Below are 25,646 nucleotides of genomic sequence, written 5' to 3' on the forward strand. Positions count from 1 at the left end.
GGGGCGGGAGGGGGAGCGAGCGCGCGCGCCGCGCAGACATGCAGGGGGAGGCGGGCACGGGTAGGAGCGCGGGGTCCCGCGGGCAGGAGTCCCCGCCGCGGCGAGGCGCCCCCAGCACAAAGCCCGGGGCGGGCCGGGGCCGGACTGCGGGGACCCCGACTGCCTTCGTCCGTCCCGCCCGGGGAAGGCCGCGCGGGAGGAATGGGCTCCCGTTCAAGGGCCAGCGAGGAGCGGTGACGACGGGGCCTGAGAACCGAGGTGAGGGTGACAGGTGGTCGGGCCTGATGGACGGGGACTAGCGATCCCCCTCAGAGGGCGGGGAGGGCGAGGTAGTGGGGCCAGGGGCTTCTGGGGCCCGAATGCGGGCGAGTGGTTGTCCCTAGGCTCTAGGCTGGTAGGTCGGAGGAACCCACCGGGTTGGAAGTTTACCCTGAGTCCGAGCATCAAGCAGCGGTGCAGGGAAGGGCCTTGACTTGCCCCGGGTCAGCCTAGCCGGACACTTCCGCAGTTCATGCTCCCAGAGAGGGGAACCCCTCTCCGCTCCGTGGCAGCCCCCGGGGAGAGTAGTAGTAGTAGGCAGATCACCCCCTTCCAAATTAGTGCTGTCCTGTTCGTGCCCGAGCGTTCGATTCTGCACTTGTTGAAGCCTTTTCCGATTGATTGATGGCTGTGGTTTAAGACTCAGCAGGAAGGGACCGATTCCACGCCGGTGGTCAGGGGCGCGGTGTAGACTCGGCCTCTGGCTACTCCCTTCTGTTCCCCCAGCTCTGCCTTCCAGAGGCCCTGCGCTTCTCCAGGACAGGAGGCAGAAGCAGGAGGCCGCGGGGACAGGACCTGAACTGAAAGCCTTGTCTCGGGTGAGTTGGCATTTCCTCCCTCCTCTCGGAAATGCAGTCCTGCTTTTCAGGACTTAATAACGTTTATTTTCTTTTACAAGTTTTCAGTTTAAGATGCCTGTCCTGGGAGCTGGTTCCCATTTCCTCACATTCTGGTGAGTGGTGGGCTGCAGGGGTGGCCCAGGGCCTCCCTCCCTGCTTTCTCTGCATCCCATTTAGTGTTCATTCTTCACTGGTGAAGTGACTCAGCCCCTCGCTGGGCCGCTTCTCTCCGAGGGACCCTGATGGAGCCCAGAGGTGCTCCTTGGGGCAAGCATGACAGTAGCTTGTGCCAAACCTGGTTTGTTTGGTATCAGCTCTGTGCCAGTCCCTGGAGAAACAGATGGCTAAGCCCCAGTCCCTGCTCTCCAAGAGCTTACAACCTGTGGAAAGTCCTGGAAGCAAACAAGGTCCTCAAGTGCAGGTGAGAGGTGAGAGCTGAGTGCAGGTGAGAGCTGCCTGGAGGAGCTCTTGGCTCCTACCTGCCCAAGGGGAGGGTGGGGTGTTGGGAAGGGAGGTGATGTTTTTGAGCCAGAGTTTGAAGGGAGAGGGAAGGGCAGCACGGGTGCAGTATGGAAGGCTGTCTTTTTCTCACTTGATTGTGTGGCTTCTTAAAGTGCTAACAGGTAGTTTTGTTTGTGTCTGTCATCTGTGTCTCACAAATAGGAGAGCCAGCTCATACATACATGCACTGGGTTCCAATTGTCCCGCCCAAGCTGCTTCTAAGCAAGTTACCAGTGATCTCCATATTACCAAATGCAGTGCCCAGTTACCGTCTTTTAAAAAAAAATTTTTTTTAATGTTTGTTTTTTATTTTTATTTTTATTTTTTTCAATATATGAAATTTATTGTCAAATTGGTTTCCGTACAACACCCAGTGCTCATCCCAAAAGGTGCCCTCCTCAATACCCATCACCCACCCTCCCCTATGTTTGTTGTTTTTTTTTAAATTTTTTTTAACGTTTTTATTTATTTTTGGGACAGAGAGAGACAGAGCATGAATGGGGGAGGGGCAGAGAGAGAAGGAGACACAGAATCGGAAGCAGGCTCCAGGCTCTGAGCCATCAGCCCAGAGCCCGACGTGGGGCTCGAACTCACGGACCGCGAGATCGTGACCTGAGCCGAAGTCGGACACTCAACCGACTGAGCCACCCAGGCGCCCCAACCTAATGTTTGTTTTTTAGAGAGAGACAGAGTGTGAGCAGGGGAGGGGCAGAGAGAATGGGAGAGAGAATTCCAAGCAGGCTCTGCACCATAGCAGGGCTTGATCCCATGAACTGTGAGATCATGACCTGAACCAAAATCAAGAGTCAGACGCTCAACCGACTGAAACCCAGGTGCCCCCGTCCTCAGTCTTTTTTGATTATCATTGGCTTTTGAAGTAGCTTAGCAATTGGCAAACTTTCAGTGTAAAAGGCTAGGTAGTAAATATTTTAGGCTTTATGGTAACTGCTGTAGCCGCTCCTCTCTGCCTTCTAGAGCTCCACTCCTTCTAGAGCTGAGGCAGCCACAGATGAGATATAAATTAATGGGCCGGGTTGCGTTCCAATAAAACTTTATTTACAAAAGCATTTGGCTGCCAACCCGTGAAATAGCTCATCCCTTGCTCTCTGGTGGGACCCGTTTTTCCCTTGGCTTGTAGGGCACAACATCTGGCTTTCCTCCCACCTCCCTGACCGCTCTGTTCTCACTGCCGGTTCCTCCCCATCTCCCTGACCTACACCTGTCGGCATGCCTTGGGACTGTGTTCTTGGCTCTCCTAGTCCACCTGCACACCTTCTACTGAGGAGGTCAGTTCTCATCTGTAAAAACCAGCCACAGGCAGGCTTCTCCCATATTTGCCTTTCCAGCTCCAGCCTCTCCTCTGAGCTCCAGGCCTGTGTATCCAACCTGACTCCTCCTCTTGAATGTCCAACAGAAAACTCAGACCCAAGACATTCAGACCCGAATTCTGAGATTTCCCCCAAACTGGCTGCTCCCACCGTTGTCTCTGTCTCAGACCAGTGGCAGTTTCATGCTCCCAGTTACTCAGGGGTGATTCTTATCTCCTCTCTCTGCCTCCCATGTTTGGCTTGTGGCAAACCCTGTCAGTGCAGTTTTCACATTCACATTGTATTCGAACCTGAGGTTTTCACATTGTATTCAGAATCTGATGATTATCATTATGCCCACTGCCCCCATCACAGCCTCAGTGGTTATTTTACTGTTGGCCCCTTGACTCCGCTTCTGTGACATCTCCCACGTGTGTTCCTGCAGTTGTATCCCAGTGTAACAACCAGGGAGAGTGTGTGTGTGTGTGTGTGTGTGTGTGTGTGTGTGTTCCAACTGCTGTGTCACTCCATGCTCAGAACCCTCCAGTGGCTTCCCTGAATGAAGGCCAGATCCTTAATGTACTGATGGGGCCCTGCATGACTTTGCCTCTGGACTTTTGGACCTCTGACTTTTTTTTTGTTTTTTTTTTAAAGTATTTATTTTTGAGAGAGAGCGGTCACGGGAGGGGCAGAGAGGGAGACACAAAATCTGAAGCAGGCTCCAGGCTCTGAGCTGTCAGCACGGAGCCCGACGTGGGGCTCGAACTCATGACCTGTGAGATCATGACCTGAGCCGAAGTCAGATGTTTAACTGGCTGAGCCACCAGGCACCCCTGGACCTCTGACATTTACTGTCCTTCATCACACTTTGCTTCCTCAAAAATTGCCTTCTCATTTTCCTGATCCCTCTGTCGACAGTTCCAGAGCTTCCCACCCAAATTCCTCACACCCTCTTCTCCGCTTTACTCTTTTTTTTTTTTAATTTTTTTTAATGTTTTTATTTATTTTGGGGACAGAGAGAGACAGAGCATGAACAGGGGAAGGGCAGAGAGAGAGGGAGACACAGAATCTGAAGCAGGCTCCAGGCTCTAAGCTGTCAGCACAGAGCCCGACACGGGGCTCAAACTCACGAACCGTGAGATCATGACCTGAGCCAAAGTCGGACCCTTCACTGACTGAGCCACCCAGGCCCCCCCCCCCCCCGCTTTACTCTTTTTATTTTTTTAATTCTTAGCACATTTGAACGCACTATATATTTACTTAATATATCTGGTTTTCTGCTCTGAGTACACATGACACAGGCAGCGATTGTGGGCAGTTTCACCCCAGTGCTGGATTCAGAAAATATTTGGTGGGGGAGTATGTGAATAAGTCTTAAATTTCTCTTGTAGCTGATGTTTTGCTGTTTAATGTAGCATGATAATAACTTTTATACCTGAGAATGCACTTCATCCCTGAGTATTTGCTATGAATACATTCCTAAAACTTTTTCTTACTTTGTGGATTAAAGTTTGTTACACTTACACGAAATTGGAATACTTCAGCAGCTGTATTTGGATGGAACAGCAGCAGAGCCTCAAAAACTAGAATTTCTGTTATGGTATGGGGGGGGGAGTAGACTTCACCACTCCCCCCCAAAATGACCAGTTTTCATTCATGTACCTTAAAAATTAATTGAATTGTACCAAAAAAAACCCCTCTTTAATGCATTTTTTCTTATAGAATATTTATGTTCATTTTTTCCTATAGCATATTAATACAAAGTATTTTTCTGTAAGGATAGCATCGCTTTTTTCTGTTTGTTTTAATCCCTGTCCCGTCTTTATTAAGAGTCAGACCACCGGATCTGATTCTTGTATCAGGTGTATCTTGGTGTTTTCTCTATGGTGTGGTGTGACATGTCAAAACCCTTTTGGAAGTCTGCACGCTAACAACGGGAGTAAGAACATGACCCCCACACTTGAGAGAGTGCTGTGTCCCCTTGAATGAAGTGGGTTGACCCAGACACGAGTTGAAGAAAATTTGTTTTATCTGAGAGCCGTGTTGCCTTGTGGATCCTGTTTCACTGTCATCAGCATTATGGCTGGTGTCACCGTGGAACCTTTTACTAGAGGCGTGATAGTGTGATGTGGACCGTGGAGCCAGGCTGCCTGGGTTCGGAAGCTAGCTCTAACACTGGATCGCTGTGTGACCTTAAGGCACCTAATCGACCACGTTTTCTTTGTCTGTAAGAAAAGGGAATGATCATGGTGCCAGCCTAGTATGGTTCTTGTAAGGGTTAACTAAGTTAGTATAGATACAGTGCCTAGAACAGAGTAAAGGTGCCTGGCACTTGGTAAGATCTCAGGAAGTGTTAGCTCTCAGCACCCTCGTGTCATGGTGGTTTAGAAACGTACACACCAGAGCCTTAGATGATGTGCGTTAATGTAACCATTGGACGGGAGTTGGCAAACTGGCCTAATCCGGCCCGTCACCTCTTTTTGTATAGCTTGTGAGCTACAAATGGTCTTTCCGTTTGCAGTGATTGAAAAAAAATGACAAACGGTATGTCATAACATGTGGAAATTATAGAAGTTTACGTTCTGGTGCCCATAAACGAAACCTCCTTTCAGCAGAGCACTGCGGTTTAGGTATCGTCTGTGGCACCTTTCACGCTGCAAGAGCAGAGTTGAGTCGTGACAGAAGCTGTCTGGCCTAAGACGTTTGCTCTCTGGCCCTTTACAGAAAGCCTTTGCTGATCCCTGATGTCAAGGTTAAGGGTGTGCACTATGGAGCTGGACTGCTGGGTTCCAGATCTTGGCTCTGCAGTTGACTCCACAATCTTGGGCAAGTTAGAGCTCTCTGTTCCTCATCTGTAAAAGGGGACTGGTGATAGTACCAACCCTCAGGGTTGTGGGGGTTGAGTAAGTTCAGAGTTGTGTCTGGACTATTACAAGTGTTGTGAGCGATAATTGTTGCTGTTTACAGTAAAAGACCTTTGTTAGCTCTCTTACTCCGGGCTGCGCTCACAGATCGCCACAGAGCGGGCGGCTTCTATACAGCACACATTCATTTCTCACGTTCTGGAGGCTGGGAAGAGCCAAGATGACGCTGTTGGCAGATTGTAGGTGGTGCCTGATGTGGACCCGCTTCCTGTTCTGTTGCTGGCGCCTTCTCTCTGTGTCCTCACATGGGGGGCTCTGGAGCCCTCTAGGATCTCTTTTATAGGGACACGCAGCCCATTTGAGAGGGTTCACCCTCATGACCAAAGCACCCCCAAAAGGCCCCACCTCCAGATGCCATCACACTGGGTGTTAGGATTCCAGTATATGGATTCTGGGGGGACACAAACATTCAGACCACAGCACTAACTGAAGCCATTGATTCTGTACATAAAGGGCAGTCTGTATAAACTGAGAAAATGTCTTACTTGGAAGGTTATACTGATAATGTTAGGTCTCTCTGGAACATAGGAGTAGAGAGGTGGATAAGGGGACATTTCTTACTAAGAAAAATCAAACCCCAAAAAACCCAGTTGGCAAATACGAGAAAATACTGGAACTTACACTCTTCTTTGTAGGAGCTCCCAATTCTGGTTTTATTGCCGATGACCAAGTAGTAACAAAGGCTAGAAAAATGGACACCATTTTCTCTTGTACCAACAGACTTATGAAGTTATTGTAAAGATGCTGTAAAGATATTATAGATTTTAAAAAGGTGTTGTAATTTGTGTATCATTCATATACTCTATTCTATGTGATTCGTTTCATTTAATAAAAGATATCTGAAAGATTTTTGAAATAATTGAATGTCCGGAAAATAAAGAAGTGCAAGGAGGGAGCGTGTAGTTAGAACTGTAAGGCTGGAATCCGTGAGAACCCGGCTTCTAGAATCAGGTCAGAAGAAAAGCAGAGCAGTAGCATATGTCCGAGCACCTGTATCTTTGAACACAGTTTAAAATATTTGTATGGAAAGGGTTTTTTGTTTGTGTTTAAGCCACTTTGTTGAGGTATGATTGCCATGTAGGAAGCTGCACATTTTTAATGTGTACAACTTGATGAGTTTGAGGAAAAGTGTGTCCTGGTGAGACCGTGCCCGCCATCAAGGCCATAAGCTTATTCATCACCTTCCAAAATTTCCTCCTGCCCTCATCATCGTCGTCATTATTATTTTTGGTGGCGAGAACACTCAACCTAACATCTGCCCTCTTAGCAAATTTTAAGGATGCAACATAGTATTGTTAGCTACGGGTGTGATGCTATACATTACGTCTCCAAAACGCATTCATCCTGTGTGAGACTTTGTTCGCCTGACCACCACCTCTGCATTTCCTCCTCCCCTGGCCCCTGCCACCGGCATTCTACTCTCTGCTTCTGTAAGTTTGACTGTTTTAGCTTCACATATAACTCAGATCGTGCAATGCTTGTTCTTCTGTGTCTGGCTTATTTCGCTCCGCACCTGCCTCAAAACGCTTGAGTTTCAGTATGCTCGAAGATTCCACCGAGCCTTGCACAGTTTTCAGAATTTGAAGGCATTTACATGCTGGCGCACGTGGATATGAACAACCCAGGGAAAGAGAGCTCAGCAAAATTAGCACTCTTTTTTTTTTTTTTTTTTTTAAACCTTATTCTGAGAGGCAGCGCTCACAGAAGCTGGGGAGGAGCAGAGAGAGAGGGAGAGAGAGAATCCCAAGCAGGCTCCATGCTGTCAGCACGTTGCCTGATATAGCAGGCATGAAACCGTGAGATCATGACCTGAGCTGAAATCAAGACTTGGACGCTTAACTGCTTAACTGACTGAGCCATCCGGGCGCTCCGAATTAGTGCTCTTATTACTTATTCAGCCAGCAAATCAGTTCCTCTGCTTTCAAGTCAGATGCTCCAACTTGCAAAATTATTGTCGCAAAGTTGTTGTTGAGAGCTGGCCCGCATTCGTTTTAGACTAGCGCTCAGGTGGGTGTATGACCGTGTCGCTTGCTTAGAGCACACCAAGCAGCTCTGGGCTGTTTTCCTGCAAGTATTCCCGGGTGTTTTCTGTGTTGGGGGCCCTTTCAGTCTCCCACTTAGGAGATTTATGCGTCAAGGTTACTGTCTTCACCCAGGTTACAATGCAGAACCCGTTTGACTTGTCTTGACACAGTTCAGTTAAGAATACCTTCAGAGATGGTGCGGGTCAAAGAGGGCACGATAGAAATTATTCAACAGACACCACACCTCCAAGGAACTTTGTTTCCAGTAGAATTACGTGAAGCTGTAAGCGAGAAGGCTCACCCTTCGGTTGGCAGCATCATGGCTAATGTTCACGTACATGTGGCCCTTCCGCGCTGGGCCTGTGCTCCCTTATTTAGTCCGCATCACAATCTGGGGTTTTGTTGATTTTTCCGTCATACAGTTGGGGAGCTGGGGTGTGCTGCGGTCTGGGTTCAGGCTCTGTGGGTGGTTGGACTTGCCCGCTTATTGGCTTGAGTATAGACTTTTAAAATGCCAGGGCTCCTGGCCCTCTAAACTTAGAGGACAGCCTCTAATGGGAAGCCAAAGCCACAGATTGCCGGGGTCACAGTTTGAATTAAATTAATGTTTAAAATACCTTGGAATGTGTCCAAATTCTGTGCTGAAATCATAAAAATCTGCTACATAAAAATCCACCATCTCTGGATGAGATGAGCAACAAACGTGTTCATGTACCTCCTCGGTATGTCCTCGTCCTCGACACTTCCCAGCTTCTCGAAGGTGGCGCCTTGATTCTCCTTTTATTTATTTTGAGAGAGACAGAGATTGAGAGGGAGAGAGAGAATCCCAAGCAGGCTCTGCACTGTCAGTGCAGAGCCCGACGTGGGGCTTGAACCCATGAAACTGTGAGATCATGACTTTAGCCAAAACTAACAATTGGGCGCTTAACCGACTGAGCCACCCAGGTGCCCCAGTGACACCTTGATTCTTTTTTTTTTTTTTAATTTTTTTTTTTCAACGTTTATTTATTTTTGGGACAGAGAGAGACAGAGCATGAACGGGTGAGGGGCAGAGAGAGAGGGAGACACAGAATCGGAAACAGGCTCCAGGCTCTGAGCCATCAGCCCAGAGCCCGACGCGGGGCTCGAACTCACGGACCACGAGATCGTGACCTGGCTGAAGTCGGATGCTTAACCGACTGCGCCACCCAGGCGCCCCTACACCTTGATTCTTTTTTTTTTTTAATTTTTTTTTTTCAACGTTTTTATTTATTTATGGGACAGACAGAGACAGAGCATGAACGGGGGAGGGGCAGAGAGAGAGGGAGACACAGAATCGGAAACAGGCTCCAGGCTCTGAGCCATCAGCCCAGAGCCTGACGCGGGGCTCGAACTCACGGACCGTGAGATCGTGACCTGGCTAAAGTCGGACGCTTAACCGACTGCGCCACCCAGGCGCCCCTACACCTTGATTCTTAAAGGCATTTGTAGTACTTGTCATTCTTACTAAACACTCCTCCTTATTTCAGAAAATGGAAAAGAGGATTTTGTTAGTGGATTTATTTACTTTTTGTTTTTACCACCAATGCTCCACATCTAATGAGCACTGAAAGTGAAATAGAAATCCTTAGAACCTAGTTTGGGGTTTAGTCCTCTGTGCCTTTTGAGTTTCATCTTCAAATTTATTTCCCCCCATTCTTGTGCTGATCCAGGCCCCTCGCGTGCCCTCGTGTCAAAAAATACTCTGACACCCGTTGTACGTGGGGACAGTTGAGCCTCCATATTCATTGATCTGAATTGACATCACATTTTTCTTGTGTGTGCACCTGCACAAAATTGCCTCCATGTTTTTCTCTTTTCTCTGCATGTTTTTCCTTATCTCTATAGTCTCTTACCCCAGATGAGGAGAAGGTAATCCTTAGACCCCTGTCTTAGTCTGTTCAGGCTGCTGTAACAAAATCCTGCAGACCGGAGGCTTGGACAGCAGACGTTTATCTTCCCGGTCAGTTCTGGAGGCCGGAAGTCCCAGGTCACGGTGCCGGGAGGGTTGGTGTTCTCTGAGGCTTCTCCCTGGCTTGCAGCCAGCCGCCCTCTCTGCCGTGTCCCCGTCCAGTCTTCCCTTTGTGCACTTGCCTCCCTCGTGGGGCTTCCTCTTACAAGGACACCTGTCAGAGTGGATTCGGGCCCGACCACATGACTTCAGTTAACTTTTAACAACCCCTTTTCAGGTTCTGTCTCCAAATACCATCACATTCTGAGGTACTGGGGGTTAGACTTCGACGTATGACTTTGGGGAACACAAGTAGCCCATAACAAGCCCAGTCTGTCGGGGCATGAGCACTGATTGAACAAGACTGCGGTTTTGTCCTTTCAGAGCTTGGTGACGTTCGGGGATGTGGCCGTAGATTTCTCCCAAGAGGAGTGGGAGTGGCTGAACTCGGCTCAGAGGAACCTGTACAGGAGTGTGATGTTGGAGAACTACAGGAACCTGGCCTCTCTGGGTAAGGGTGTCCCTCCACCCCTCATTCTGCCACCTCTCCCCCCGGCCGCTGCCCTGACTCAGAGCCCTCTGCTCCTTTAGCACCGGGCCTTGCTCTGTCGCCCTTTCCTCAGGCCCAGGGGCCCGCACCTTGGGTCTGCACTGACGCACAGCATGACTGCCTCCTGTTCTTTTGTACGTAGGACTCTGCGTTTCCAAGCCCGATATGATCTCCTCGTTGGAACAGAGGAAAGAGCCCTGGATGGTGAAGAGAAGGCTGACAAGAGGCCGGGGCCCAGGTGAGTGTGGGAGACCTCCTGGGGTGAGGCCCCTGCGGCTCACAGCTCAGGCCTTATGTACGTAGGGTGGTCAGCACGCAATTCCTGAGCGTCCGGGCGTGGGGGGAGCATTGAGGCCTCTGGAGCACGGGCTCCCCTGTCTCCTTGCCGCCTCTGCTCCCCTCCCTGCGAACATGACTTCTTGCCCCTGCCCTGGATCCCGTTTCTTTCTCGCTCCTTCTAAGACCTTTTGTTGTTCAGGCTTACATAATCATGTCCGTTCTTTGGAAAATCCTTGGCTGGTTCCAGTGTCATTTTTACTATCTTATTTCTCTTTGATTAAAAGGCTACTTCTTGTATAGACTTCTCTCATTGACTTTTTTTTTCACTTATGAGGGAGGCCATCAGATGCTGCTTGGTGGATGACTGTAAGCTCTTAAAGAATTAACCGTGTCGCATGAGAAGTAGGGTGTATATCCGTGGCTTACGTGAAGGAGAAAGTGCTGTCCCATGTATGCTAAGTATCAATAGGGATGTAAGAGGAAGAAGGAAAATCACTCCCAGTTTGAAGCCAGGGAAACCAGAATGAGAGTACAGTCTTTGGCAGAAACGTTAGAATTACAAGAGAGACCGGCAGGCCAGGGGATGGGTCTGGAAGGCTGTCATCAGATAGGCGCAGACAGCTGGGTGACTGGCTCTCGGGGGACAGGAGCACTGCTTCTGATTCAGGGGACGAGTCTTACAGATACCATAATGATATTTCTATCACGTGGGGATACAGGTATTTCAACTACTGTGTTACTTCTGGAACAAATTGATCGAGTAAGACAAGAGATCGGAATTCTAGACTGCTCTTGGAGGTCACTACAGCAGGAAATGGCAGTAATCTCCAAAGAATTGAGACTCTTGTAAGATACCTTTGTTCCAATCATATTTCAAGGGAAGGGTTTGCATCGACAGAACAGGACAGGCTGTGCAGATACAACTTCCGACAACTCTTGTGGGTCGTCCTGTGGCACAGGAGAGCTCGAAGGGTGTTTTTGTGAAACTTTTCCATTTAACATACTAGCTCACATTCCCTGGATTTTCTAAAACAATGGCTTTTCCCTTCTGTCAATCCTTCATGTCTTGCTGAGATTCTAGTTGGTTATGAAGACTTGAACTTCTAAAGCCGGGATTGGAACTTTTGTTAGTTAGCATTGTAATCAAAGAGGCACTGTTTAAAAAAGAGACAGAAGAAATTTTTGCTGGAAAAATGGAGAAAGAGTCAAAGTGAGTTTTACTTAATACTGCTGAAATAAGGATCGTATAGCAGTTTTTTTTTCCCTTAGCCTCCTTTCTCTCTTTGTTTATATCAGCCACCTGGTATCTTATATCTACGTGAGAAAGCTCATATTGTATCCTTTAGGACTAAAGCTACATAAACATGGGATTGTAAGGTTGGTTAGTCATATAAGAAAGTTTTCGGGGTGCCTAGGTGTCTCAGTCGGTTGAGCATCCGACTTCAGTTCAGGTCATGATCTCACTGCTCGTGGGTTCGAGCCCCGCGTCGGGCTCTGTGCTGACAGCTCGGAGCCTGGAGCCTGTTTCAGATTCTGTGTCTCCCTCTCTCTGCCCCTAGCCCAGTCGCATTCTGTCTCTGTCTCTCTCAAAAGTAAAGAAACGTTAAAAAAAAAAATTAAAAAAAGAAAAAAGAAAGTTTTCAATACATCATGTTATTTTGAGGATCTTAATTCCTCTGATTACGTTTTGGAATTTTTCTTCGTTCTACTACATAATGGAGAAAGGTTCGGTTTCTTAATGCCTTTCAGATTTGGAGGCAGGGCCAGAGACCAAGGAATTAGCCGCGAAGAAGGACATCTGTAAAGAAAAGTTGTCCCAGGTGGTGATCATGGAGAGACTCACAAACCACAGTCTGGAATGCTCCATATTAGGGGAAGACTTGGATTATGGTGCTCTGCTTGAGAGGCCGCCGGTAAGTCAGGAGATCAACCACTGAGCTAAGACACAGTGGCCTTCCTAAAGAGACCCTTCTTGAGGGAGAGACCACGAGTCCAGTAAGTTCGGGAGAAGTTTCCATTTGAATAGGGTGCTTCCTGTAGACAGAGGATCTGGCCAGAAGGAACAGCACGCGGTCTCGATGCGCAGCAGAAGAGGGGGGCGGTTCAGTTGTCATGAGCCACACACCAGCGTGTCTCAATCAGAAACATTCAACATGCCATGACGTGAGAAAACTTGGAGCAGGATCTCCGCCTTCCCTTGTCATCAGAGATTATGTGGGAGAAAAAACCTGCAGGCTTGTCGAGTCGGGCATGTTGAAGGTGGGGAGACCTTCAGTCAGCCTTGGGAAATTCATACTGTGTGTAAATTCGTCCTCCTCTGCAGGATTATAGATCACCCATGGCAGAAACAGATTCTCCTATTTTTGTCTTTTTCCCCCAAACGTGTACGGTATGACCGGGCCCAGTCATTATGTGACCCGGAGCACTCAGGACCTGAGTGAGAATTCTTGGCACGGGCAGCCTCTGTCACACACCTTCCCAGAGCCACTGCCGGCTTGTGAGCCCGTTTGATCCGAAAGTGTGTTTGTACCGTTTCAGGGCTTGGTGACCATCACGAACATGGCCGTAGACTTCTCCCAGCAGCTGGACCCAGCTCAGAAGAGTTTCTGTAAGAATGTGATGTGGGAGAATCGTAGTGACCTGGGGTCCGTAGGTAAGGATGTCCCTCTCCTCAATCTGGACCCGTCTTCAGGACCCGCCACTTCCTTTCCTTGGTTTTGAATTGTGGAGGTCAGGGAGGGGTCTTCTGAAGTGTTGAGCTAAATTTTTGTCATGATTCTGAAGATGAGAATTTGACATTTGTAGAGTTGGAAGTTGGTATCTTCATTGTGCTTGAAGCATCGTCTTCAGTGAGTCTCACATACTGCTCACTTTCCTTTTTACTTCTTACTATAATTAAACACTTTTCTTTCAAAACCAAGGAACTGGTTCTCGATTTAAGAGTGTCAAGGGGCCCCTGGGTGGCTCAGTCAGTTAAGCACCTGACTCTTGATTTCGGCTCAGGTCGTGATCTCGTGGTTCATGGGATTGAGCCCCATGTCAGGCTCTACGCTCACAGCTTGAAGTCTGCTTGGGATTCTCTCTCCTTCTCTCTGCCCCTCTTCTTCTTGTGTGTGCTCTCTCACTTCCCCCTCAAAATAAATAAACTTCAAAAAATATATATAAAAGGGGCGCCTGGGTGGCTCAGTCGGTTGAGCGTCTGACTTCGGCTCAGGTCATGATCTCATGGTTCGTGGGTTCAAGCCCCACATTGGTCTCTGTGCTGAGAGTTCAGAGCCTGGAGCCTGAGATTCAGATTCTGTGTCTCCCTCTCTGCCCCTTCCCCGCTCGCACTCTGTCTCTCTCTCTTTCAAAAATAAATAAACATTAAAAAAATTTTTTTTTTTTTTTTTTTAAATTTTTTTTTTTTCAACGTTTATTTATTTTTGGGACAGAGAGAGACAGAGCATGAACGGGGGAGGGGCAGAGAGAGAGGGAGACACAGAATCGGAAACAGGCTCCAGGCTCTGAGCCATCAGCCCAGAGCCCGACGCGGGGCTCGAACTCACGGACCGCGAGATCGTGACCTGGCTGAAGTCGGACGCTTAACCGACTGCGCCACCCAGGCGCCCCTAAAAAAATTTTTTTTAATAGAAAAGAAGAATGTCATGTGTGTGACAGAACCTATGTCTTTCCATGTGCAGGGCCCTGTGTGTCTAAGGCCGACTTGGTCTCTCTGCTGCAGCAAGAGAAGGAGCCCTGGATGGTGGACAGAGAGCTGCCGAAGGGCCTGGGGTCAGGTGAGTGTGGCAGGCCTGGGCCGAATCGCTGCTGCGGGTGGGGCCGGGTCCTCACCGAGGTTCGGGAGACCCACAGGACTTCACCGAGTTCTCCAGGTCTGGACAGGAAATGGAGGTCTGGGCTTCAAAAGTACTCTCTTTCCCTCTTTGCTGCTGTCTCTCGGGTGATAGTTCATTCCTCGTATGTTCTTCTTCTGCTTGGCCACTCAGAGGTGCTCAGTCCCTTACACGTCCCTGTCCTGACCCCAGCGTACTTCTGAGCTATCTTCTGTGATCACATGGCCCACTCATTTCATTGAGCATCCGCTCCTGTAAGACCCACGAATTGAGAGTTATTTGAGGGTGGCATCCTGCTTGGCGTGGGAAGGTAGTTGGAGAGGGAGGGAAGTTACGCATACGTTGAAGTTGCAGATGGTCCCTCCAGTGGAACGGATGAGACATGTTTATGGGTGAATGAATGAAGTAGAGTTTGCAGAATTTCCGGTAGGGCATTGCAGAGGCAGAGATGATTGATTCCTAGTAGCTTCCTTGTTTCAGTCGGGGGGTGGGGGGGTGGGCAGAAATTGGATTGCAAGAATATATGTGGAGGGCCTCTTCCTCTTTTTTTAAAAAATTTTTTTAAGTTTATTTATTTTGAGAGAGAGAGAGATCAAGTAGGGTAGGGCCAGAGAGAAAGTGGAAGAGAGAGAATCTCAATCAGGCTCCGCACCTTTAGCGCAAAGCCTGATGCGGCACTCGAACTCATGAACCATGAGATCGTGACCGGAGCTAAAGAGTCAGATGCTTAACAAACTAAGCCGTTCAGGTGCCCCTCTCTTCCTCTTTTGATATAGAAGGGACAGAAAAGAAATTTCTTCAGAAAATAATGATTTGTGGGGTGCCTGGGTGGCTCAGTCAGTTAAGTGTCCAACTTTGGCTCAGGTCGTGATCTCATGGCTCATCAGTTCGAGCCCTACGTCGGGCTCTGTGCTGACAGTGTGAAGCCTGCTTTGATTCTGTGTCTCCCTCTCTCTCTGCCCCTCCCCTGCTTGTTCTCTCTCTCTTTCTCTTTCAAAAATAAATCAACATTAAAAAAAAAAAAAAGAATCATTTGTAGGTAGGGCTGCCTGGCTGACTCATTTCGGTGGAGTGTGCCACTCTTGATCTTGGGGTTGTGGGTTTGAGCCCCACATTGGGTGTAGAAAGCACTTGAAAATAAAACCTTTGGGGTGCCTGGGTGGCTTGGTTAAGGATATGACTTCGGCTCAGGTTATTATCTCAAGGTTTGTTCATTCAAGCCCCATATTGGGCTCTGTGCTGACAGCAACAAGCCCACTTCCAATCCTCTATCCCCCTCTCTCTCTGCCCCTCCCCTGCTTGTACACGTGCGTGCTCTCTCTCTCTCTCTCTCTCTCTCTCTCACACACACACACACACACACACACTTGAATAAACATTAAGGGGCGTCCAGGTGATTCAGTTGGTTAAGTGTCTGATTCTTGATCTCAGTTCAGATCATGATCTCACTGTCTGTGAGTTTGAGCCCTGCATTGGGCTCTGTGCTGATGGCTCAGATGCTTGGGATTCTGTCTCCTCTCTTTGCCTCTCCCTTGTTCACTCGAATGCACACTCTCCCTCTTTCTCTCTCAAAATAAATTTTAAAAAAATGAATAAACACTAAAAAATAGATTATAAAAATAAAATCTTAAAAAAACAAGAGGAACGCCTGGGTGGCTTAGTTGGTTAGCAACCAGTCCCAGGGTCATGGGATCAAGCCCTGTATTGGGCTCCCCACTGAGTCTGTTTAAGATTCTTCCTCTCTCCCTCTGCCTCTCCCCACTGCTTGCACATGCATGAGCGCTTGCTCTCTCTAAAATAAAAAAATAAATAAAATAATATTTAATAGGTAAATAAATAAAACTTGAAAAAAGAAAATGATTTGTAGAAAATGTAATCCCATCACCTGTTTGGAAACAATATTAAACCATGACCTGTAATCACAATATGCTAACAAAGCAACTGTAGACTTCTTCAAGTCATGATAACACGTATCGTTCATGTAGTCAGAATTACAGTATGTACATTCAGCCACGCATACAGATGTTTTTCACATGCATTCCATGTCATTTTTCCCATCTCTCAATTAGGTTACTTCACATTTCTAGTATCAAAAATATACTTGCAGGGTGCCTGGGTGGCTCAGGCAGTTGAGCATTTAACTCTTGATTTCAGCTCAGGTCATGATCTCATCGTTCATGGGTTCAAGCCCCATGTTGGGCTCTGTGCTAACAGCGCTGAGCCTGCTTGGGATTCTGTCTCTCTCCCTCACTGGCTCTCTGCCCCTCCACTGCTGTCTCTCTCTCTGTCTGTCTCTTTCTCTCTCAAATAAAAACATTTAAAATATATGTATGTATGTATACACACACACACGCACGCACGCACGCACGCACATATATACTTGCAACAGTATCTTTATGTAAGTGGAAGCTATACCTTTCTGAGATTGCTGCATCTCTGGGTATGAACGTCTGTTAGGCTCTGAAGATTTCGTTTGCTTTCAGCAACTCTAAACAGTGACTGGATGACTTGATGTTTGGGTGTAATTGCTTTCTCATAGCACTGGCTATGCTGGTGGGATTGCCTGCTTAGTATCTGGTGAAAGACTATTCCCAAAAGTTATTTGTTTTATTGTGAAAGAGATTGAATATTTTTTATACATTTGTTTCTTTTCTTTATCCTTCTGTAAAACGTTCCTCATTTATATTCATTTCTCTATTCTTGTCTTAACAGTTCCAGAACTTATCTTAACAGAACTTATCTTCTTAATAGTTCCAGTGATTTTTTTTATGTCAGCATACTAATTCTTTGATGTATTGTTTCAAACTTTTTCATATACAGTAATGAGTTTTTGTTTAATTAGACCTTTTTGTAATTTTGTAAAAATTTAAACATTCTTATGTAGTCTAATGTATTATTTCTTTTATAAATTGTCCTTCCATTTTTGTCCTCGGAAACTTGATGTGTGTAGTTCTACGTCATTGTTTGTTTTTGTTTTTGCTTAATTTTTTAAATTTTTAAATTTTTAAATTTTTTATTTTTTTTTAAATATGAAATTTATTGTCAAATTGGTTTCCATACAACACCCAGTGTTCATCGCAGCAGGTGCCCTCCTCAATACCCATCACCCACCCTCCCCTCCCTCCCACCCCCCATCAACCCTCAGTTTGTTCTCAGCTTTTAACAGTCTCTTATGCTTTGGCTCTCTCCCACTCTAACCTCTTTTTTTTTTTTTTCCCTTCCCCTCCCCCATGGGTTTCTGTTAAGTTTCTCAGGATCCACCTAAGAGTGAAACCATATGGTATCTGTCTTTCTCTGTATGACTTATTTCACTTAGCATAACACTCTCCAGTTCCATCCACGTTGCGACAAAAGGCCATATTTCATTCTTTCTCATTGCCACGTAGTACTCCATTGTGTATATAAACCACAATTTCTTTATCTATTCATCAGTTGATGGACATTTAGGCTGTTTCCATAATTTGGCAATTGTTGAAAGCACTGCTCTAAACATTGGGGTACAAGTGCCCCTATGTATCAGCACTTCTGTATCCCTTGGGTAAATTCCTAGCAGTGCTATTGCTGGGTCATAGGGTAGATCTATTTTTAATTTTTTGAGGAACCTCCCCACTGTTTTGCAGAGCAGCTGCACCAGTTTGCGTTCCCACCAACAGTGCAAGAGGGTTCCCGTTTCTCCACATCCTCTCCAGCATCTATAGTCTTCTGACTTGTTCATTTTAGCCATTCTGACCAGCGTGAGGTGGTGTCTCAGTGTGGTTTTGATTTGTATTTCCCTGATGAGGAGCGATATTGAGCATCTTTTCATGTGCCTGTTGGCCATCTGGATGTCTTTAGAGAAGTGTCTATTCATGTTTTCTGCCCATTTCTTCACTGGATTATTTGTTTTTCGGGTGTGGAGTTTGGTGAGCTCTTTATAGATTTTGGATACTAGCCCTTTGTCCTATATGTTATTTACAAATATCTTTTCCCACTCCATTGGTTGCCTTTTAGTTTTGTTGATTGTTTCCTTTGCAGTGCAGAAGCTTTTTATCTTCATGAGGTCCCAATTGTTCATTTTTGCTTTTAATTCCCTTGTCTTTGGGGATGTGTCAAGTAAGGAATTGCTGCAGTTGAGGTCAGAGAGGTTTTTTCCCTGTTTTCTCTAGAGTTTTGATGGTTTCCTATCTCACATTCAGGTCCTTTATCCATTTTGAGTTTATTTTTGTGTTTATTCTTATTTTTATTTTTTAAGTTTATTTATTTTTGAGAGAAAGAGAGACAGAGTGTGAGCAGGGGAGGGGCAGAGAGAGAGGGAGGCACAGAATCCAAAGCAGGCTCCAGGCTCTGAGCTGTCAGCACAGAGCCTGATGCGGGGCTCGAACTCACGAACTGTGAGATCATGACCTGAGCTGAATTTGGCACTTAACTGACTGAGCCACCCAGGTGCCCCTACATCATTGTTTTGATGGATGCCTAGTATAACAATAAGTAGATATACCATGATTTACTTAACTGGTTTACTGTTAAGGATATTTGAACATTTAGGTCTTTTCCTGTTTTTACCTATAATAAGCTGTGGTCCAGTTTGTACATGATCAAAGTATACATTTTCTTTAAAAAAAGTTTCATGGATATAATGCTATACCATTGGAACAGTACATAAGAATACCTGTTTTTAGGCATCTTCACCAGTCGCAAGTACTTTGTATTTTTTTACTTTTTGCGAAACTCTTGGGTGAAAATGGAGGTTTCATTTAATTTGCATTTCCCCAAGTACTTGTAATGTTGAGAAATAGGCAGTTTAAATCCATTTAGAGTTCAGGGGTGCCTGGGTGGCTCAGTTGGTGAAGCGACCGACTTTGGCTCAGGTCATGATAACACGGTTCATGAGTTCGAGCCCTGTGTCGGGCTCTGTGCTGACAGCTCGGAGCCAGAGCTTGCTTCGGAGTCTTTGTCTCCTCCTCTCTGCCCCTCCCCTGCTTGTGCTCTGTCTCTCTCTGTCTTTCAATAATTAATAAACGTTAAAAAAAAATTTAAGTCCATTTGGAGTTCATATTCTGTTAATGGTGTCTTTATACCCATCTCCTACATTTCTGTTGGGTCAAATTTTCTTGCCTTTATATAGTATGAATATAAACCCTGTCTCAAAAACGTGATACATTTTGTTCCCACTTTTGTGTAGCCTGTTAGTTCGCACATGCTGTTTCTTCTCACTATGCAGTAGTTTAAGTCGGGTGGTATCTTCATTCACAGAAGCTTTCATAGAAGTCTTTATGTTGACCTTTTGTTTTCCTGATAGTTTTTTCTTTTTATTAATATGTGTATCATCCATTTGTACCACATCACAAATTTGGTCTTCTTTGAGTTACTTCTTTCTTTCTCGCTCTTCCTATCCATGAACACAGGATGTCTTCCCATTTATGTCCTCTTGATTTCATTCAGCAATGTTTTATAGTTGCCAGCATACAGTTTTGTACTTCCTTGGGTAAATTTATTCCTAAATAAGTCATTCTTTTAAGCTATCTTTCATGGAATCGCTTTCATAATTTCCTTTTCAGGTTGTTCATTTCTAGTGTATAGAAGTACAATTGATTTTTCTGTGTTGATCTTGTATCTTATAATTTTGATGAATTGATTTATTAGCTCTAATACTTTTCTCATGGATTCTTTAGGGTTTTGTATATATGGGATCACACCATTTACACATACAGTTTTACTTCTTCCTTTCTAGCTAGGATGCCTTTTCTATTTCTAATTGCTCTGGCTAGAACTTCCAGTACCGTGTTGAGTAGAAGTTGGAAAAGCAGGCATCCTTGTCTTGTTACCAATCTAAGAAGGAAAACTTTTAGTGTTTAGATGTCATTTAAAAAGAGTTTATTTTCCCTTTTTTAAGATCATTTTTTTCCCAGACATTTGACTCTCTGCATCATCTCTGCAATACCACTTTCGTCTACATGTATTTATTGAGATATAACTATACGTGCACAAATTTTGGGTGCATGCTAAGTGATTTTAGCAAAAAGACTTCAGGCATATACACTCCTCCACGTAAGCGTTAGAGTCCGAGGTAAGACATATGATTGTTCAGTTGTGTATGTGGTGTGATGAAATATAATGGTAGCGCTCATTGTTTTTGTAAAAACAGTTGCTTCAAACTGAGAACTTAAATTGCAAGGTCCTGTGCATTGATATATGGCCAGAGAAGTGTCAGGCCTGTGAAAGCATGCAGGTAGGTGTAAAAATGGTATTCTATGTCCACTGAGCTTCTGCTGTCAGTTGGTAATGTAGGTTTTGTTAAAATTAATCAAAGAAGATGCAGTTAGCAGAAACACCATTTTCTGGTTGTAGGGGAATAACCCTTCAGATAATCGTGGTAAATGTTGAAGAATAAGTTCTCCTTTTTGTGCTTTGGGTTTGCTTCTTGGAATAGCTTTTGTGATGTGATGACTGCTCTGACATTGAAGTAGGATGGACAGGGCAGGAGAGAGAGTAAAGGCAATGAATGCCAGAGAATTTTTAGGTGGTGTGATTGCAGAACGTTTTCCTAGTTCCTTTCCCCTAATATGTAACTGATTCCACAAACACTTAATTCTTTTCTACTCGCCCCTCCTAGGCTCCTGGGGCTTAGTTACATACTTTGTAGACCCCATGTTTACATGTTAGAGGCACCTAGTTTATGTGGTTTAATTAGGGTTTAATTCACCAACCACTCAATTCATTCACAATTCCCTTTTAACAAATTCCTTTTTTTTTCTAGCACACAATAAAGGAGATATTTATTTCTTGATATCTTTCAGGTCAACAATCTCTACATGAGACCCAGGAATTATTTCTAAAGCAGGATTCATTTGCTGAAGTAACAGACAGAACTTCAAACACTAATTTGGAGTGTTCCACTTTCAGAGAAAATTGGGATTCTGAGGGTGTGTTTGAAAGGAAGCTGGTAGGTCAGGAGACACAATTCAGGCAAGAGACAATCACTCATAACAAGATGCTCTCGAAGGAAAGAGAACATACTTTTAACAAATCTGGAAGATGGTTTCATTTGGACATTTCAGAAGAGAGAGTTCATAATCATGATTCAGTTAAGAAAAATTTTCCCAAAAATTCAGTGGTAATAAGACATACAGGAATTTATGCAGGAAAAAAACTTTTCAAATGTAATGAATGTAAGAAAACTTTTACCCAGAGCTCATCCCTTACTGTTCATCAGAGAATTCATACTGGAGAGAAACCCTATAAATGTAACGAATGTGGAAAGGCCTTCAGTGACGGCTCATCCTTTGCTAGACATCAGAGATGTCACACTGGCAAGAAGCCTTATGAATGTATTGAATGTGGGAAAGCCTTCATACAGAACACATCCCTTATACGTCATTGGAGATATTACCACACTGGGGAGAAACCCTTTGATTGCATCGATTGTGGGAAAGCCTTCAGTGATCACATAGGACTTAATCAACATAGGAGAATTCATACTGGAGAGAAACCCTACAAATGTGATGTATGTGACAAATCCTTTAGGTATGGCTCATCCCTTACTGTGCATCAAAGGATTCATACTGGAGAAAAACCATATGAATGTGATGTTTGCAGAAAAGCCTTCAGCCATCATGCATCACTCACTCAACATCAAAGAGTACATTCTGGAGAAAAGCCTTTTAAATGTAAAGAGTGTGGGAAAGCTTTTAGGCAGAATATACACCTTGCTAGTCATTTGAGGATCCATACTGGGGAGAAGCCCTTCGAATGTGGGGAATGTGGTAAATCCTTCAGCATCAGTTCACAGCTGGCTACTCACCAGAGAATTCATACTGGAGAGAAGCCCTATGAATGTAAGGTTTGTAGTAAAGCATTCACCCAGAAGGCTCACCTTGCACAGCATCAGAAAACTCATACGGGAGAGAAACCATATGAATGTAAGGAATGTGGTAAAGCCTTCAGCCAAACCACACACCTCATTCAACACCAGAGAGTTCATACTGGAGAGAAACCCTACAAATGTGTCGAATGTGGGAAGGCCTTTGGTGATAACTCATCCTGTACTCAACATCAGAGGCTTCACACTGGCCAAAGACCTTATGAATGTATTGAATGTGGGAAGGCATTCAAGACAAAGTCATCCCTTATTTGTCATCGCAGAAGTCATACAGGAGAAAAACCTTACGAATGCAGTGCATGTGGCAAAGCCTTTAGCCATCGCCAGTCCCTTAGTGTACATCAGAGAATTCACTCTGGAAAGAAACCATATGAATGCAAAGAATGTAGGAAAACCTTCATCCAAATCGGACACCTTAATCAACATAAAAGAGTCCACACTGGAGAGAGATCCTACAACTACAAGAAGAGCAGGAAAGTCTTCAGGCAGAGCGCACACCTTGCTCACCCAAGAACTCATAATGGAGAGGCAACAGCACGCCCGTCTTTCCCTTCCACATCGAGTCCTGTGGATCTTCTCCCCAGGTTCCTCTGGGGTCCGCCGTCACTGTCGTCCCCCTAGTCTCAGTGTTATTTCAGCTGGACTGTTCCAGTAGTTCAAACACGGGCCCCTCTGTCTGTTCAGTGTGGTTTTGTTGTTTCCTTTATGAGTTTGTTCTCCACGTTGCAGTCAGCCTGATTTTTTTAAAAGTGTAAATACAGATCACTCCTCATATAAAAACTTGCGTTGGGATCCTTTAAACTGGTTAATCCGTAAGATGTGCTTAGCACGGTGCCTGGTTCATCCCAGGTGTTGAAAAAACATTGTTTGGGAACATTGAAGAGTCATCAGGGTCAGCTCTGAATAAAACAGTGCATAGAAGGAGGCCAGGAGACACCCATCGAGGTAGCTTACAGGTAGTCAGTGAGGTTTGGCCAGCAGTGGTTTAAAACTCGGTTCCATAATGTTGAGTTAGAACTGTGGCTTTCCAGCTCATCTGCATAAATGTGAGGTGATGCGACTTTATTGGTGAGGAAATTCAGCTTTACTATCCATCTGAGAACAGTCTTAGTGTAGAGAACATGGATGAGTGGTCCGTTTGGAACAAAAGAGCTGAAACAATAAAAAAAAAATGCAAGATTTATACGCACAAAGTTAAAACTGTTGACATGGTACTCAAGACTTAGAAAATTTGGAAAGATCTGATCTATTTAAAATCACCTGAGCTCACAAATGAACTCAAACTTTTTTTTTTAATGTTTACTTATTCTTGAGAGAGAGAGACAGAATATGAGTGGGGGAGGGGTAGAGAGAGAGAGGGAGACACAGAATCCGAAGCAGGCTCCAGGCTCTGAGCTTTCAGCCAGAGACCGACGCGGGGCTCGAATCCACAAACCGCGAGATCATGACCTGAGCCGAAGTCGGACACTTCACCGACTAAGCTCCCAGGTGCCCCTATAAACTCATTAAACTTTTAAGGAACTGTCAACTGGTAAGCTAAACTGATCTAAAGCAGGTCTCAGCAAACTGTGACTCATGGTCAAAGTCTCACTGACTGGTTTTGTATGGCCCATGGTCTAAAATTTTAAATGGTTGAACAAGTGAATAGAAGATTTTGTGACAACGTGAAAATTTACATTAAATTTAAATGTCAGTGTCTGTAAATAAAGTTTTATTGCCGTACATTCACACTCACTTGTTCACGTATTTCCTGTGGCTGCTTTCACTCCATAATGGCAGAGTTGAGTCGGTATTGAGGCAAAGCTCAAATATTTACTCTCTTTCCTTTTACAGAAAAAGTCTGCCAAACCCTGCTGTAGCACGGAGAATATACAAAAAGTTCTAATCATTTCTATGAGCATAATGCAACTCTCACTTCAAAAACCAGACAAACTACAAGGCAACTTATGAATAGACATAAAAAGGAATTACTGAAATATGAGAATATGTCGGTAGAGGAGAAATCTGTTTTTCTAGATGAAATACTCAGTACTGTTAAAGTGTTTGTAAATTGTCATTCACAACAGAGTCCCCGTAGGATATGTTTACTTTGACAGTTCTAGTTGAAACAGCACAAGGAAAGCTAATGTGGCAAGCATAAGCAGGACATTTTAAAAATAGGTTTCTTAGCATTTCAGATTTTGGTATAAACTAAGACTGGTTTTTCATTATGGGGGAAATTATGTTTTGACAATTGGTTATCCATTCTGTGAAAAAAAAAAAAACACACACACTTAAATTGTTGTTAACATTTCTAATTAGGAAGTGATATGCAAGAAACAACCTAAAAAAGAGGAAATCTTTCCTAACTCGGGTCCTAGAAGACATGGGCAAGAGAGTAAGTTGGCTTATACAAAGATCTAAAACTTCAGAATGGTGAAAGGCCCCCAAAAGATGTGAAAGACAATTGACAGACTAATACAAGTTATGTGACAAGTCATTTAGGAACAAAGAGCTATTGCACATACAAAGCAGTGGGGAAAAAAGTGCATTCCCAACAGGCATGTCAGTTGCAGAGTTCAAATGAGTAAAGACAATCTGTAAAGTTCTTAGTCTCACTCATCAGAAAATTACAAGTTAAAACAAAATTTCTTGGCTTTCCGATGGATTTCAGTCTAACATTTGGATAATATCCACTATTGGCATCAGTGTGGGCAAACAGATACTTGATCATCAGCAGTGTCAATCGGTCTCCTGTCTTTCAGGATGGCAATATAGTATGACCTACCAACATTATAAATGTGCATTCCTTTTGCAACAGTAACTCTGGATCTAGGAGTGTTGTGCCGTTGGAATAAATAGATGTAAATAATGTTGATTGCAGAATTGTAATTATGATAAATTGGATTTCAGCATCCTGCCAAGCAGGTTCATTAAATTGTGATTATCCAATACTGTATTGTCTGGTTAGAAGAAAGAGATTAAATTCTATGTATGCCTCTATGGAGAGTTGTCCGTCCACGATATATTAAAAGAAACATGTGACTTGCAAAACCTAATATGTAAACTCATCTTGTAGCCATAGAGTCAAAATTAATATTGGATATATATATGTTTGCGTGTGTGTGTGTGTGTGTGTGTGTGTGTGTGTGTGTATACATGTTTTTTCAGTATAAATGTTGAAACCTTTTTTGTCTTTTTTTGTATTATAAAGTATTTTTTTAATGTGTATTCATTTTTGAGAGAGAGAGAGACAGCATGAGCAGGGGAGGGGCGGAGAGAGAGGAAGACACAGAATCCGAAGCAGGCTCCAGGCTCTGAGCTGTCAGCACAGAGTCCAATGTGGGGCTTGAACGCATGAACCATGAGATCATGACCTGAGCCAAAGTCAAAGGCTTAACCAACTGATCCACCCAGGTGCCCAAAATCTGTTTTTTGTCTTTCGCACACCCACTTCTAGCTCTTTGTTGGCACGTTCCCTTTCTTCATTCTGTGGTGCTCTGGTGAACTGCCAGTCACACGTGGCTGCAATTAAGCCAAT

General features: G+C 44.9%; 1 protein-coding gene and 1 long non-coding RNA gene across 5 annotated transcripts in view; one reads left to right on the plus strand and one right to left on the minus strand.

The window, feature by feature from the left end:
* ZFP28 (ZFP28 zinc finger protein) lies at positions 1 to 25,159 on the plus strand. 4 transcript variants are annotated; one of them, XM_086690788.1, is made up of 8 exons: positions 6 to 258; positions 766 to 857; positions 9,988 to 10,114; positions 10,296 to 10,391; positions 12,182 to 12,345; positions 12,971 to 13,085; positions 14,116 to 14,211; positions 21,045 to 25,159. In XM_086690788.1, exons 1-8 carry the CDS (start codon positions 39 to 41, stop codon positions 22,745 to 22,747), a joined length of 2,613 nt encoding a protein of 870 aa, XP_086546914.1. In that variant the 5' UTR covers positions 6 to 38; the 3' UTR covers positions 22,748 to 25,159. The 4 variants fall into 4 exon arrangements, with proteins under 4 accessions (XP_086546917.1, XP_086546914.1, XP_086546915.1 ...); XM_086690789.1 differs by lacking the exons at positions 6 to 258; positions 766 to 857 and adding an exon at positions 949 to 991; XM_086690791.1 differs by lacking the exons at positions 14,116 to 14,211; positions 21,045 to 25,159 and having other exon boundaries at positions 1 to 258; positions 12,459 to 12,995.
* The window catches only part of LOC147573880 (uncharacterized), a 10,770-nt gene continuing 8,295 nt past the window's right edge, over positions 23,172 to 25,646 (minus strand). Inside the window, exon 4 of the long non-coding RNA XR_015245093.1 lies at positions 23,172 to 23,278. This is a non-coding gene — a long non-coding RNA (uncharacterized LOC147573880). The remainder of the gene's footprint in view (positions 23,279 to 25,646) is intronic.

The sequence above is a fragment of the Puma concolor genome, chromosome E2 (genome assembly GCF_028749965.1).
Source record: "Puma concolor isolate L17-30 chromosome E2, mPumCon1.1.hap2, whole genome shotgun sequence".
Classification (NCBI taxonomy): Eukaryota; Metazoa; Chordata; class Mammalia; order Carnivora; family Felidae; genus Puma; species Puma concolor.